The sequence below is a fragment of the Chinchilla lanigera genome, unplaced genomic scaffold (assembly GCF_000276665.1).
Source record: "Chinchilla lanigera isolate Chin_1 unplaced genomic scaffold, ChiLan1.0 scaffold00025, whole genome shotgun sequence".
In the NCBI taxonomy this organism is placed as follows: Eukaryota; Metazoa; Chordata; class Mammalia; order Rodentia; family Chinchillidae; genus Chinchilla; species Chinchilla lanigera.
Genome location: NW_004955426.1, coordinates 26045182 through 26060400, shown reverse-complemented (window position 1 = coordinate 26060400; position 15219 = coordinate 26045182). Strand labels below are relative to the sequence as shown.

General features: G+C 34.8%; 1 protein-coding gene and 1 pseudogene across 1 annotated transcript in view; both read right to left on the bottom strand.

The window, feature by feature from the left end:
- The window catches only part of LOC102003469, a 6243-nt pseudogene extending 1906 nt beyond the window's left edge, over positions 1-4337 (bottom strand).
- The window catches only part of Fbxo4 (F-box protein 4), a gene marked incomplete at its 5' end in the record, with an annotated part of 20006 nt that extends 6347 nt beyond the window's left edge, over positions 1-13659 (bottom strand). Inside the window, 5 exon segments of the mRNA XM_013514998.1 lie at positions 6187-6362; positions 8916-9091; positions 9257-9332; positions 11139-11359; positions 13424-13659. Coding sequence (XP_013370452.1) covers positions 6187-6362; positions 8916-9091; positions 9257-9332; positions 11139-11359; positions 13424-13659 — 885 coding nt within the window.
- Between the last annotated feature and the right edge of the window lie 1560 nt (positions 13660-15219).

Here is a 15219-nt window from a genome sequence, read left to right as displayed (position 1 = left end):
CCAAGTTCCACTGGTTCTTCTTCAGCTTTCCCTGAACAATTTAGTTTTCTAATACTTGAGCAGAGTTAGTGAGTTCTGCTCTACTGACTACACTGTGACAGTTTCTACCTTTTGCTGAACAATCTTCATCATTTGGACTCATGATTTGTTTTTCTTCTCTCAGCTCATTTCCTCTTTTTATTTATGTGTTTATCGTGATCATTTTCCATATCACCAGATACATTTGATACATCTTCAGGAAGAACCAGTGAAACTTATTTTGGAGAGTTAGACCTTGGAAAAGAGATGGCTGTATGCTGTTGACATATTGAAATGCATTCTTAAAGAACATCAACACAGTGGAATAAACTACTTGGTTTTTATATTCTGCATGTGTTTCATTATCAAAATTGTTCATTTTCTGTAGAGATCATTCTATGCAATATAGCACTATAGCTTCATCTTCCTTTATCCATCTTGCCATTTACATCTGATTCCAACAATATTCAAAATCTTAAGCAACTTCTTCCAAGGGTCTATAATCTGGGAGGATTTTTAGGTGAGTCCTTCTACACACTTCTGGGAGCTACATTTGCTAGACAACACTAAATTAGATATATCTTGGGCACCTATGCTATATTTCCATTTTGAGTATACCTAGTGACATAGTTGATATAAAATATAGCTGCCATGTTCAAGTATTTATATACTAAATTGGCAGGTAACTAAACATCTTGGTTGTTAATTATTAAGGCATATCACAAACCAATCATGTTATAAAGTAGTAACAGGATATTCTGGCTCTTCAAGAGTTTCAGCTTATAATAGTACCTCCCCAGTTACACCTCTGTTTCAGGGAAGCACCAAGAAAGGTAAGAATGACGTTTCTGGTCATTCCAATGTGTTGAAGCATTATTCTGTGACCTTTCATGAGATTTCACACTAGATTCTGCCAGGAAGTGCTTCCAATAAACTTCTTACCAATTGGGTTTATTTATCTTATTCTTTAATGCTTATGTAAGTAATAATGTTGATTTCTCTCCATACCTTGGCTGGTCTGGGAAATGCAAATGTATCATACAGCAGCCTCCCAGTGGTGACAGTCTGCTCTATATTCTGCTCAATGGGGTACATCTCATTCTGAATGTTGAAGTCAACAGGGTAGAGGGTACAATCTGTGATTATCCACACGTTAGCTGTCCATACATCCGGGGACAGTGCTGCCAGGCTGGAGCACAAGGAACTGGCTGTTGCCATGGGCAGACAGGGTTTTGATGTAAGGGAGCCTTCAGCTATTGTGGCTGCTGCTACCTCAACTGGGGCACCACTGCCACAGTTGTGCAACAGGAGAAAAAGCTTTTTCTCTAAGATCTGGGAAAAAAAGGAATGTCCACTCTCTCTGTTCTTATTCAGTATCGTTCTAGAGTTCTTAGCCAGACCAATTAGGCAACAGAAAGAAATAAAAGTCATACAAATAGAAGGGAGAAAGCTATTTATGAATTATGTAATTGTTTATATGGAACAATCTAAATACTTCACTAAAAGATTATTAGAACAGATAAATGTGGTAAATTGGTAGGACAAAAAACAATATATAAAAATCAGTGGTAATTTTATCTACATTATAATGTGACTGCTGAGAAGGATATTATAAAAGCAATTCCTCTCACAATAGTTACAAAATATCTAGGAATAAATTTAACCAAGAAAATAAAACATGTATCTCTATAATGAAAATTATAAAACTCTGATGGAACAAATTCAAGAGTACACAAAAAAGGAAAGGCCTCTTATGTTCACAGAAAAGAGGAATTAATGTTGTAATGCCCATAATGGCCAAAGTGATTTAAAGATTCAATGCGATCCTCATGAAAATATCAATGTTGTTTTTCACAAAACTAGAAAAAAACAATCCTAGAGATTGAGGAAAAAAAACCAAAACATAGCTACTTCAAAATATACTATAAAACTATAGTAATAATAATAAAAATAGGCCAGGCATGGTGGTGCATAGTAATCCCAGCACTCAGGAGGCTGAAGCAGGAGGATTCCTGTGAGTTTGAGGCCAGCCCTGGTTGCATAGGGAGTTCAAGGTCAGTCTGAACTGTCTCAAAAAAAACAAAATAAAAATAGTATGGTATAGCGGTAAAAACAGATACACATATCAGTGGATTAGAACTGAGAGTCCAGAAACAACTCCATGCAACCATAGTCAACTGATTTTCAACAATGTTTCTGTAAAAAATGTATTGGAAAAATCAACCACCAATAAATGGTGCTGGGAAAATTGTGTTTTCATGTGTAGAAGAATAAATGTAGATCCCTATCTTTCACCAGTTACAAAAATGAATTTAAGGTTGAACAAAGACTTAAATGTAAGACATGAAATAATGAAGCTGCTAAGGGAAAACATAGGAGTTATCCTTGACTACACTGGAGTGGGCAAGTATATTTTGTACAAGACCTTGAAATCACAGGAAACAACTATATAAAACTGATGTTTCTACACTTCAAAGGAAACAATCATCAGCATTAAGGGACAACTTAGAACATGAAGAATATCTGTAAAATATACTTCTGACAGGTCTCCTGTTATGGTTGATACACTGTGTCAACTTGAGAAGTTTAGAAGTTTAATTCAGCAGGGAGCCAGGGTCCTTACTTTGTAAACATCCGGAGTTTGTGGAAGAGGAAGAGATAGAGGTGGTATGGGTGTGAAGGACCACTCCCCAGGGCAGATGGCCTGCATACAATATAAGGGACGGAAAGAGGCTTACTCCCCCTCCCACCCCTTTTTGTTCTTACTGCTTTTGTTGTGTTGTGCTGTCTTGAAGTGTTGCCCCTGTGCCCTGCCACCCTGCCTTGGAGCCGGCTGATTATAGACTGAAACTTCCACACAAACTGTGAGCTAAATAAACCTTTCCTTCATTAATTTTGGGCACTGGGTATTTTGTCTCAGCAATGACGGCAAAGTAACCAAGACAGTTGGTATATAAAATATATCAGGAACTCCAAAATCTCAACAGCAAGAGAAGTTATGGTGCCAAAAATCAAGACATTGGATCATACCTAATTAAAAAGCTTCTGCATAGCAAAAGAAACAACCAATTGAGTGAAAAGACAACTTACAGGATAGGAAAAATTTTTTGCTAGCTATTTCTCAGAGGACTAGTATCTAGAATATGTAAAGAAATAAAAAAAAATTAGATTCCCCCCCAAATAAAACAACAAAAATGGGCAACTGAAATGAACAGATACTTTACAGAAGTACAAATGATGAACAAATATATGAAAAAATGCTCAGCATCCCTGGCCATTAGTGAAATGCACATTAAAACAACACTGAGATTCACCTTACCACAGAAAGAATGGCCATCATCAAGATCAAGTAATAACAAATGCTGATGGGGCTTGCAAGTGCTTACACTCTGGTGGTAAAGAAACTAATACAACCACTTTGAAAATCAGTATGGAGATTCCTCAAAAAACTGATCCAGCTAGTCTCTTTCTAAGTATCTTCCCTAAAGAGTTAAAGACATCATATTACAGTGATATATGCATTCCCATGTTTACAGCAGCACAATTCATAATAGCTAAATCTTGGAAGTGGCCTGAATGTACATCAATAGATGAATGGATAAAGAAAGTATGGTATTTATACACAATGAAGAAACCACTCTGCCATAAGGAAAAATAAACGAGTCATTTGTAGGAAAATGGAGGTCTCTTGAGAGCATAATGTTAAGGGAAATAAATCAGATACACAAGATTAAATATTGCATATTTTCTCTGATATGAGAAACCCAAAGTATAAACAGAGAAAAATAAAATAGGAAGTATGGAGGTAGATCTTTCTCAAAAGGAAAAAGGGTCAAAAAATAGGAGGAGGGGGTGAGAGGGAGGGAGAAAAGGAATGGTAAAAGGAATTAAGATGCATTATGTACATGTACAACTCCACATAAGGAATATAAACATCATGTATTGCAAACATGTACCGAAAAGGAGAAGGGAATCAAGAGATGGATGGAGGGAAGAGGGAGGAAGGGAAAACTGGACAAAAAAGGAATTAAGAGGTATTAGGCACATGTACCAACTCCCCACAAGGAATGGAAATACTAGATACACAAACATTTACCCATAAAATAATAAAAAAAGAAATACAAAAAATAGACACTGACTTAGACATTTTTAAAAAAGAATACAAATGGCCAATAAGTACATGAAAAAAATGTTTAACATCTTGATATCAGAGAACTAAAAATCAAACACATAATGATATACTTCTTCATTCGATACCTATTATCTGAAAGGCAAAACACAACAAGTTCTGGTCCACATGTGGAGAAAAGGGAATCCATGTACACTCTTGGTGGAAATGTAAATCAGCACAATAATTATGGAAAACAATATGGAGATTCCTCAAAAATTAGAAATATAACTACCATACAATGCAGCAATTCTACTAATAGGTGTATGTATCCAAAGGACATGAAATGTCAGAGAGACATTGTACTTCCATTGTACTCTCACTGCAGTGCCATTCACAACTATCAAGACACGGAATCAACTAATAAATGGATAAAGAAATATAGGTATATGTACACAATAGAGTAATATTCTTCTGGAATAAAAGAATAACAATAGAATAATAGCCACAATAATAATTTGTGACATCAACATGAAGTGAAAATCATTATGTTATGTGAAATAAGCCAGACACAGAAAAACACATACCAAATGATCTCACTTATATGTGGAATCTGAAAAAGCTGCGAGTAGATCCAGAGGTTGGGGAGGAGTAGAAAAGAAGACAGAGAAAGGCTAACCAATAGTACCGCTATTGTTACACAGAGGTAAGGAGTTCTGAGGTGGGATATTTTAAAAAGGTAGAAATAAGGATGTTTGAACATTTTCATTATAAAGAAATAATGCATGTTTGAAGAAAACAGTATGCTTAACTTCAGGTATTTCACAGTGTATACATGTGTTGAAATATCACATGGCACTCCACTACTTTGTATCATTTTTATATATAAAAATGATATATGTTTTTATATAGCCATTAAAAATAAGTTTAATCATTTAAAAACGCGTATTGAAAACTGCCACTTCTAATTGTAGGGCTAAAACTCCCACCATTCAGGAGGATACACCTTTATTACTGGCCTTCACACTGTATTCCAAAGAGTTGCTAGAGCACCAGGGACAAAAGATAGGCAGGAACAAAGAAAATTCTCTAAACTTTTCAGCAAAAACATTTCCAACTTTAATTTTTAAAATGTTTTATACATAGGTGTTTTTCATGTCAGATTTCATTTGAAGAAAGGATCTTATAATTAAACTAAATTTGGGGAAGCAATAAACTATAAGATATAATCTTTTTTAAGCATGTTTTTGGTGGTTCTGGAGATCAAACCTAGGGCCTCATGCATGCAAGCAAGCACTCTTACCACTCAGCAGCATCCACAACTACTGTTTTTATAATTCTTAAGGCATAATATCTCAATGCTGTTGCTATGACAAGAGAGACAAGTGGGGAGCAGGTATAGAGGCAAGGACAGATCATCTGAGATTGATTAACACCAGTTAAATAGCTCTTATCAATTAAACTCTTAAAACTTATATTAAATGCTAGTCTGTTAAAGAGTATGGATAAGCAAAAACAAAACTAGTGTGGTTTGGATAAATGCCCCAAAGGTCCACCTGTTAAAGGTTTGCTTGGTCCCCACCTGATGAAAAAAAAGAAAGAAAGTGTTGAAACTTAAGAGATGGGCCCTAATGGGAGATCTGGTACTGGGGCTTCCTTAAAGGCAATATTGTATATCAGCCGTTTCTTTTCTCTCTTCTTCTTTCATTCCTGGATCAGCAACAGAACAAACCAACTATGGACTGAAAGTTTCCAAACTAAGCCAAAATTTAAAAAAAATTCCTGCAATATTAGGGATTGAACACAGGCTCTTTTTTTTTTGAGACAAATTCTCACTAAACTGCTAGGTTGTTCAGGCTGGCCACAAACTTTCACTCCTCCTCCTTTAAACTCCCAGAGTGCTGAGATTACAGGTGTGCACCACCACACCTGACTCCTCTTATCTTTGTAATTAGGTTGCCTCAGGTAATTTGTTACATACACAGAAAGCTAACACAAAAATCGAATGGAAAATAGAATAAAAAATGGAATTTTTATCACCAGAAAAGCTAAGGCCTTACCATCCAAGGGTGGTTTATACGACTGAGATGCAGCTCATGGGCCAAATAAAAACAGGGCATTCTTTTCACATGTGCTTCAGAAATACAAGATAAAACCAGCATTGGTCTTCCTAAAGATCCAAAAGCCGGATCTGTCATTGCCATAATATGAGAAAATTCATCTTCCCATTCATGTCCTAAAGAAAATACGTCAGATGTATTAATTTTCATTTTTAACTAATAGTTTTTAAAATAGTAAAATAAAATGGTAATTAACAAAATAAGCTAACAAAAAATGTACCATGATTCAAACCTAACAAACTGTCTTTATTGCTGATCTTCATTCACTGTTCTGCCATAAAGCTAGATCAAGTAGCTGAGGATGATTTAGCTGAAGCAAGAGGGAAAAAAAAAATCACAACAGTGTTCAAATGTCTCTACAGTTGCAAAGAAAAAATTCTTGATATAGATCTTTTTTTCAAAAATCTATAGCTATTATATATATATATGTGTATATATATATATATATATATATTTTTTTTTTTTTTTTTTTTTTTTTTTTTTTGGTAGCAGGAATCAAACTCAGGACCTTGCACTTGCCAGGCAGGCGCTATGACACTGAGCTATATCCCCGGCTCTATAGCTGTTTTATTTTCAGATTTTAAGAATACAGTTGGATCTAGCTTTTTAAAAAATCTGAACTAAAAATATCTACTTTTTATTGAATGTTTAAACTATTGATACAATGTGGAAAGCAGAATTCTAAAATGAACTCAGGGCACCTGTATAAATCCTTTCCTCCTTGAGGATGGAGAACATGTAAAATTATATATCACTCCTAGGACTGGGTTTTAAGACACAGCTAACTCTGAGAGCCTGAGCTAATAAGATGAACCCTTAAAAAGGGTTCTTCCTGTTGAGAAAGATTAGATGAGAGATTGTCTCCATTTCTGGATTTGAAGATGGAGGAAGCCATATGACAAGGAATTTCAGGAAGCCTCCAAGTGAGCAGTCTCCAACTAACAGCCCCCAAAAAACTTGGGACATCAGTCTTATAACAATAAGGAACTGAATTCAGCCCAGGGTTTAGTGAGCTTAGAAGTGGATTCTTCCTCAGAGCCTCCTGAAGAGTATACAATCCATCTGATACTTTAACTTCAACCATAAGAAGAGAACACACTCTACCACATCTACACTTCTGACACAAAGAACTGTGCTCAAATAGGAGTTGTTTTAGGAAATTAACAATGGTCATTGTATTACCTATTGATATCTTCAAAGTGGTTTCTCAGGAAAACAAATAGAGGCATGAAAAAAAAAAAAAACAAAAAAAAAAAATAGGAGTAGTTTTAAGCCACTAAATTTGAGATAGCTTTATATTAATTGAAAGTGAATAAAATCTTAATGTGATTACCAACATGGTATATTTAAATCTATCATTTACCTTAGATTTTGACTGTCCAACCTGTTCTTCATTCCTTTTCCCCTTTTTGCTTTCCTTCTTTCGAATTGAGTTTTTATGATTTTATTACTGGATTGTTTAGTTATAACTACATTATACTTTCTTTAGTTATTAAAGGATTTGTAATAAATTTTCTTAAGTCTACTTTTAAAAAACATATTTTACAAATAGAAAAAGTCTACAATATATTCCAATTTCCTTTTATGATGTGTTCTATTATATTTGCTTTAAAATTCCATATACCCATAATCCATTAATTTTCCTTTAAGTAATTTTGAATCAAATTAGAAAAAAAAACTTTTGTAAATGTAGCTATATTATTTACATTTCAGGGTTCTTCATTTATTTTTGTAGATGCAAATTTCCACCTGCTATTATTTTGCTTGAAGAATTTCCTTTAAAATTTCTTACAGTGAGATCTATTGAATAGACACATTTTATATATATATGTATATATATTATATATATATATAGATACAAATTTAATTAGAAAGATTAGCAATGCTACTTCTTTTTAAATTTTTTATTAGAAAAAAGGAAGGGGGAGTCAAGAAATGGATGGAAGGGGGAAGGAGGAAAGGAAAGGGGGATAAAAAAGTAATTAAGATGTAACATGCACATGTATCAATTCCCACAAGGAATGTAAACATTATGTACTACAAACATGTACTAATAGAAGGTGGAAATTTTTAGGAGGTCTTTAGGTTTTAAGTGGTTTGGCCTCATGAATGAATTAATGGAAGTAGAGAAAGGTTTTTTGGGAAGAGATTCTCTTTCTTTTGCTTTTTCCAAGTGAGGGCACATTCATTCACACTTTGCCTTTTTGTTCTGAATGAAAGAGCCTTTAGCAGTGGGCTGTGCTACCTTGTTCTGAATGAAAGAGCAAGTGTTTTGCATAAATTATTTAAATATAGTTACAGACAGAAAATGTCAGTAATAAAAAATGAGAAGTATACCAAAAGAAAACATCATATAACTATAATATCAAACTTTGATGTGTATCAAATCTCCTTCAGGTACTGGTAAAAACGTATTTCCATGATGCACCCCAAATCTATGAACCACAGTCCACCAGGATAGGAACTGGGCTATATGTTTAACAGGATCACTAGATGATCCTAATGCAAATCAACATTTGAGAAACCACTGTTAACGCTAATGGCCAGAAAATCAGAGTGACAAAATTATCAGATTTTTAAGATAACATAGTAAATATCTAAAAGTCATTTTCTTATTTGTTTGGTTTGCAAAGAATGATGCTTTTGAAAAGAAAATAGAGTATCCTTACTTTTATGAGCTTCAGCATTTGCAACATAGATGAACCCATCTACAACTTCACAGACCTTCTGAATTTGTGGAATTACACTGTATCGGCTTCTTTGTTGGTCATCTCCTTCAAGCTGTAGGTTGAACATCTTGTTAACTGCACTTGTATGTTCTTCCCTTGCTCTATCCCTTTCCTTTCTATATGGAAAAAGTAAAAATATATTATTACTTGGACACTAAGCAGATTCCATGCTCCTAAAAATTTTAGGTAAGTTCTAGGTATGTTTCAGGTAAGTCTTAGGTAGGTCACCAACTAGGTAGACTTACTTGGTAGTTGAATATAATATAGTACATTGAATTTACCTAGTAGTTGAATACAGTATCAGGATATTGAATTTATGTTGATTGCTCAACTGAAAGCTGACTCCTGATCCAATACCTAAAGAAGAAAACTATAATTAGCAAAACAAGTCAATAAATAATGACAAAAGATCAGACTAAAAAATGTCTGTCACCCAGTGAAAGCAGAATTATCAAAGAAAAACTACAGATTATATACAGCCTTGAAATAAAATGCAATGTTCATGTTGAAAAGAAGATGCTATATGGAACTTTCATTGTCATGATAATAAAAATATGGGTAGAGAACAGACAACTGCTAGGTTCATCAGGGTCTTTTTATGTCATCATTATCAACATCATCTGTTTTGACACAAAAGCATAAAAATTATCTGTACTTTTTAGGGTGTGAGGATTGAGATGCCATATCTAAAATTCTTGGTTGAATGACTGGTAAAAAACAAGTGCTAAACATTAGCTTCTTAGTACTTTACTTCTGAGCAATTCAACACTGCCATTTGTCTGTCTTTCTTAACCTCTTCCCTCCTTTGGGTGTGTCAACATTCAGGACCTGGTATTTCCCTTCCAACCTCCTGGAAAAATCCTGCTTGGGTTCTGTGGCTCTACAACTTCTTCTTATACATAAATATCTTTATTTCAGTTCACTTTGACCATCAGCATTCTCACTTTTAGTCCAAATTATCATCATCTCTCATTTGGACTTCTGCAATCACTTCAGTCTCCTATATCTTTTTGCCTCCAATTATCCTTTCTTCTGAGAGAAGTTGGAGAAATTGCTTAATAATAATTATAATTATATCTCTACTGTAAAATGCTGTGGCCCTTCAGGCAGAAAAATAAAACTTTAATAAAATCTGGCCCCTATTTACTTCATGAGATACAACTGTAGGAGGGACCTTGAGCTTCCCTTGAGATCATCACGAGATACACTTTCAATTGCACTATATCAATTAGTTTGTTTAAATAAGATTTGTCATGCCATCTCACATCACCATTCCAGGCAGCACATGGATTCAGAGTTGGGATTCTTGATAGCTGAGACTATAATCATCCCAGACTACATGATCCTTGTCCTGTAGCCACCAGGCAGGGTGCATACTCCACAAGAGAAACATGAAAACAAAATCAACCATGTTTTTGAACACCATTTTCTACAACTTAACTCCCATAAATTACCTCTCGACACATCTACCATCAGCCAAGACTGGCCCATACCATTTTGCACTTCTTTGCCAATGATGTAACGCATATTCTTCTCTGATCTTGTAAGATTTGAGGCCTAAGTAGATTAGCATTTTTAAGGAATCAGTTCAGCTGCTATCTGGAGGATGGAATTTTATAATCGCAAATTTTCTTCTCTGATCCTTCCTTTTCTACCCAGGAGCTAATTATATCAAATTCTATTCATCTATCTGCTTATCCTTGTCCTCAGACCAAAAATATTTGCAAGGGACAGAGAATTTTTACACTATTTGTTCAACATCTCTGCAATCTTAGCATCTAAAAAGTATTCCCAATATATAATAAAGCAGAAGCTAAATTATATTATTATAATATATTGCACCTTGTCAAATAATTACGTTTCTTTTTTCATACCAGGGAAAGTGCTTATTTAGCTCTTTTTTAAACAGCACCCTGACAACAATTTACTTTCACATATTAAATTCTGTATTATATAAATTTGAGGAATTAAGAGGAAACTTCTTATAATAACTAAAGTAATTGTTTCAGTCCAGTGGGACCTGGGGGCTAGGATGGGGAGGACATCCTCCAGATTACTGTATTTCATTACACAAGAATTCATTAAAAATGAATTTCTTTCTCTCTAATACTGGTGTCCAGCTCAAAGTGTCTGAATTATTATGTAGAGTAAGATGAAAATTACCATCAATTTGTCTATGAGGTAAACCAGCAGTTGGACTAAGTTCTTCAGAAGACATCAAGCTCAACACCAAAGACGTATTCAGTTCTTCTAAACCTGGTCCAAACATAGCAAACCGTGGTTCACTCTGAATGATCAACGAATGTAAAAAGGAGGTGACGGCTCCATACATAGGACGGCTCGATTTCAAAACTCTTCTTGTGTATGGACAGCACATTTTATAACTGTATAAAATTGTCACAATTAGAAATTAAGAGAGAGGAGATTTAGCCAGTTGTTCATTCAAGAATATACAACTTATTGAAAACTTGCTAGGCAGAAGAATATAAGGATTATATAGTCCCAATCCTCAGGAGATGCACTGGGGGATAAACACCACTATAAATGTATGTGGAGTGCAGTGATAGGGAAAAAGACAAGTGGAGACTGACTTCCTGGCCTTTCATGTAGATTTTCGCAGGGACACTTGGTCTAACACTTATTCCAATGGTCAACATTCACTACATAGGGTAGTAGACCTCAGTTGGAAGTTTTTACTTCCCCATACCAGAACAATAAAGATAAGTTATACAGAAGTTAGCATAATTTCCCTAGAAATTGAAAAAATTTGCTGAGGCTATCCATACAATCAAATTTCTTAAGTACATCTTTCAACAACCTCAAATGTAAAAGCTCACTAAATGTTAAATATGGAAGGAGGCTCAAATGCTCCTTACAGAACACTTAGGAAACAGAATTTTATGAAAGAAGCAATTTCAGTTTCTTTTAATAGATATTAATCTCTAAAATAGCAATTTTGCATTATATCAGAAATTAAAATAAAATTGCCCAAATCAAAATAAAACCTAAAGCCTTTTAAATAAACCATACTGGCAAAGACAATCACTACCCTAACAAAATTATCTGTATTAGGAACTTTATAGGTCACAAAAGCAAAAAGCAAAACACAACTAACTTTGAAGTTAGATGGACCTAGGAGAGCTTCACTACATTAGTCATAAGGTCTGATCAGAAAAAAAGGTGAATATTTAAATTTAAATTCTTTTTCAATAAAAGGTATATTAACATTATTCCCCCTTGCTTTGAACACACTTAGCCCATCATTCTTGCCACTCCCGGAAGCAGTTATGGAAGTTCTCTTTTGTCTTTAGTTGCACCACCTCAGTGTTCTAAGACAATTCAGTTTATCTTCCACGGTAATTTTGACTTTGGGGAAGAGCTAGAAATCACAAGGTGCCAGATTCAGTGAATATAGTGGATGTAGACACACCATAATATTTTCAGGAGCCTGTGTTCCCATTGGATAGTATTCCACAGTAACAGCAATAAAATCACAGGATTGTAAAGATTATAAATAATTTATCTGATCATATATGGTAGTTACTGTGATTATTACTATTCCCTGGGGAAAATCTGGTGCCTCATTACACAATAAATTTGATGCTACAGTTGGCTCTGTGGCAGTGGTGTTTGCTGAGATTATACACAACAAATCATGTACATTTTGATGAACTAGGTTCATGATCTGGAATAAAATTGGGGAAAAGTCTTATTTGTAGCTACTGAATCTAGCACTGCAAAATAATTCTTACTTAGAGCATAAAAACTCTTTTAATTTCTTTTACAATCCCTTAACCTCAGAGTTCTCAGTAAAGGTGGTTATATTCAGATCCAGTAGCCATATTTATCTTTGAGGTAGCATGATGGATTCCATTTGAATAGTCCCTTAAAAACTATGAACTTAGGCAAACCACATTAACTCTTTGAACTTTTATTCTACATCCATAATATAAAAAAGATGTTGCTTGAGGATTAAATAAGTTAACACACACAAAGAATCCCCCACACAATCCAGTACAGTAAGTCAGCAGTCACTGTAATTCTCTTATGTACACTGTACTAATAAATGTCAACGCTTTTAAGTGATAAAATCTTATTTTTTCTTCCCTGCCGAAAGACTGCTTCCTGATCTTTAGTCATTCCTTTTCTCAACATGGAAAGTTATTTACTATTTAACATAATGACAAGTGTTCTAAAGAGAATAAAAATTTTAGCAAGTATTTTATTTCTTGCCATTTGTACCACATATAATTATTCCAGTATTAGGCAACCTTGGGAAATAATGTCAAAGCTAAGGTGCTTCTACGAAGGAAAACAGTTAAGTCAACCCCCTGTTGTGAGAAGAGGACCAACCCTTAGACCCAAAATCCATGCAACAAATTAGTAGTGGGGCCAGGACTAACATTGACTATTGGTAGAATAAAATTATTATAAAAATGGATACTTACACTGCCATGTAATCACATAACGTACTCCCAGTGACTTCAGATACAGGCTTTTTTAAGATTTCTAGATCTGGAAGAGACTTCCAGTCAACAGAAGACCAACAAGGCAGATCCCGTAAAAGAAAGTATCTCCACAGAATTGGATCCCGCACAATTTCATTCCAATAATGATTTGTACTTCCCAACTGACAAAGATCGTGTGGTGAAAGAAATGACAAAATATATAGCTGTACATCAATCTGAAACGAAGAAATCAGAAAATTTATCTTAGTTGTTGCTTGATGATAGAGAACAAAGACATTGTACTAAATAACTGATAATCAATGAAATAATATTTTAATAGTTAAATCCATCATTCTGAAGTTATTTTCCTTCCACAAGGGCAGAACCCTAATTGAACACTAATTTCTGACACTGAAATACTTTTGAAAAATTAAGCACTGTCCTGCTGTTTTTCAGGTACAATAATCAGTTCTTCTAATTTCTTCTGATGGATATTTTGATATTCGAATTATTTAAATAAATCAATTAAAGAAATAATTTGTTCTTCAAAATAAAACCTTTATCAAGTGGTCAATTTTGATTTTATCATTAGATCAAATAAAAGAATGCAAATTTGTCATTTGAGTTCCTCTATATAATCTAATATGTGCGACCTAAAAAAAAAATGACAAAAAAGTAGGTACTGTAACTAGACAGGGAGGGGAATAAGATGCAGAGGAAGTGCAAAGGTGTAAGGGTGGGTCACGGGATAAATACGATGGGGGGCAAAAGTGTGTTACGTGTAAGTATGAATTTTTAAAAATAAAAATAATTAAACTGTATAAAAAGTCGGAAAAAATGACATTGAGATTCCATCTAAGCCCAGTCAAAATGACTATTCTTAAAAATATAAAAAAATAAAACCTGTTGCAAATGTGGGGGCAAAAGAACCCTTCTACACTTTTGCTGGGCAAGTACTTTAGTATAGCTACTTTGGAAATCAGTACCGAGGCTCCTCAACTAAAAATACAACCATATAACCCAGCTGTATCACCCCTCTTAGTTACACGAAGGATTTAATGTCAGCATACTATGGGAAGAGCTACATACTCATGTTTATGGTGGTAAAATCCAAACAGCCGAGATAAAGAACCAGCCTAGGTACCCATCAACAGATGAAAGGATAAAGAAAATGTGGCGTGTATTCACATAGCATAGTGGTACTCAGCCACAAAGAAGAATGAAATTATGTCATAGGCAGAAAAACGGATGGAACTATAGATCATCATGCTAAATGAAATAAACCAGACTCGGAGGGCAAGCAGCAAATAATATGTATTTTCCCTGATATCTAGAATCTAGAAAAAAAGAAAAAGACACAGAGACAGAGGAAAATAGTAGAAAGACTATTATTAGACAAAAGACAGGGAATAAGGACAAAGGGAAAGGGTGTGTGTAAGGGAAAGTATGGGGAGACGGAAATGATCAAAACGTTACATGAATGTATGAAAGCACATTGAAATCTAGTATTTTATAAAATTAGCATGCAGGAATAAAATATATTTTAAGAATTGTCTCAAAGAACACTGCACGGGAAGAACCTTGGAGGCATTCTCAGCCTGCAGTTTTCAACTTGGAACGGACGTCAGAGGGAGATGTTAATAATAATATGAGACGCAGAACTGCAACAACTGCCCAAAATTGCCCCTTTCCCATTCAAGCGGAAACGAACGCTGAGAACGCGCACGACCTCGGGTCCTGCTGCAGCGCGACTGCGGCCGCCCCCGGCGGGTGCCCCCGGCGCGCGGGGCTGTGCG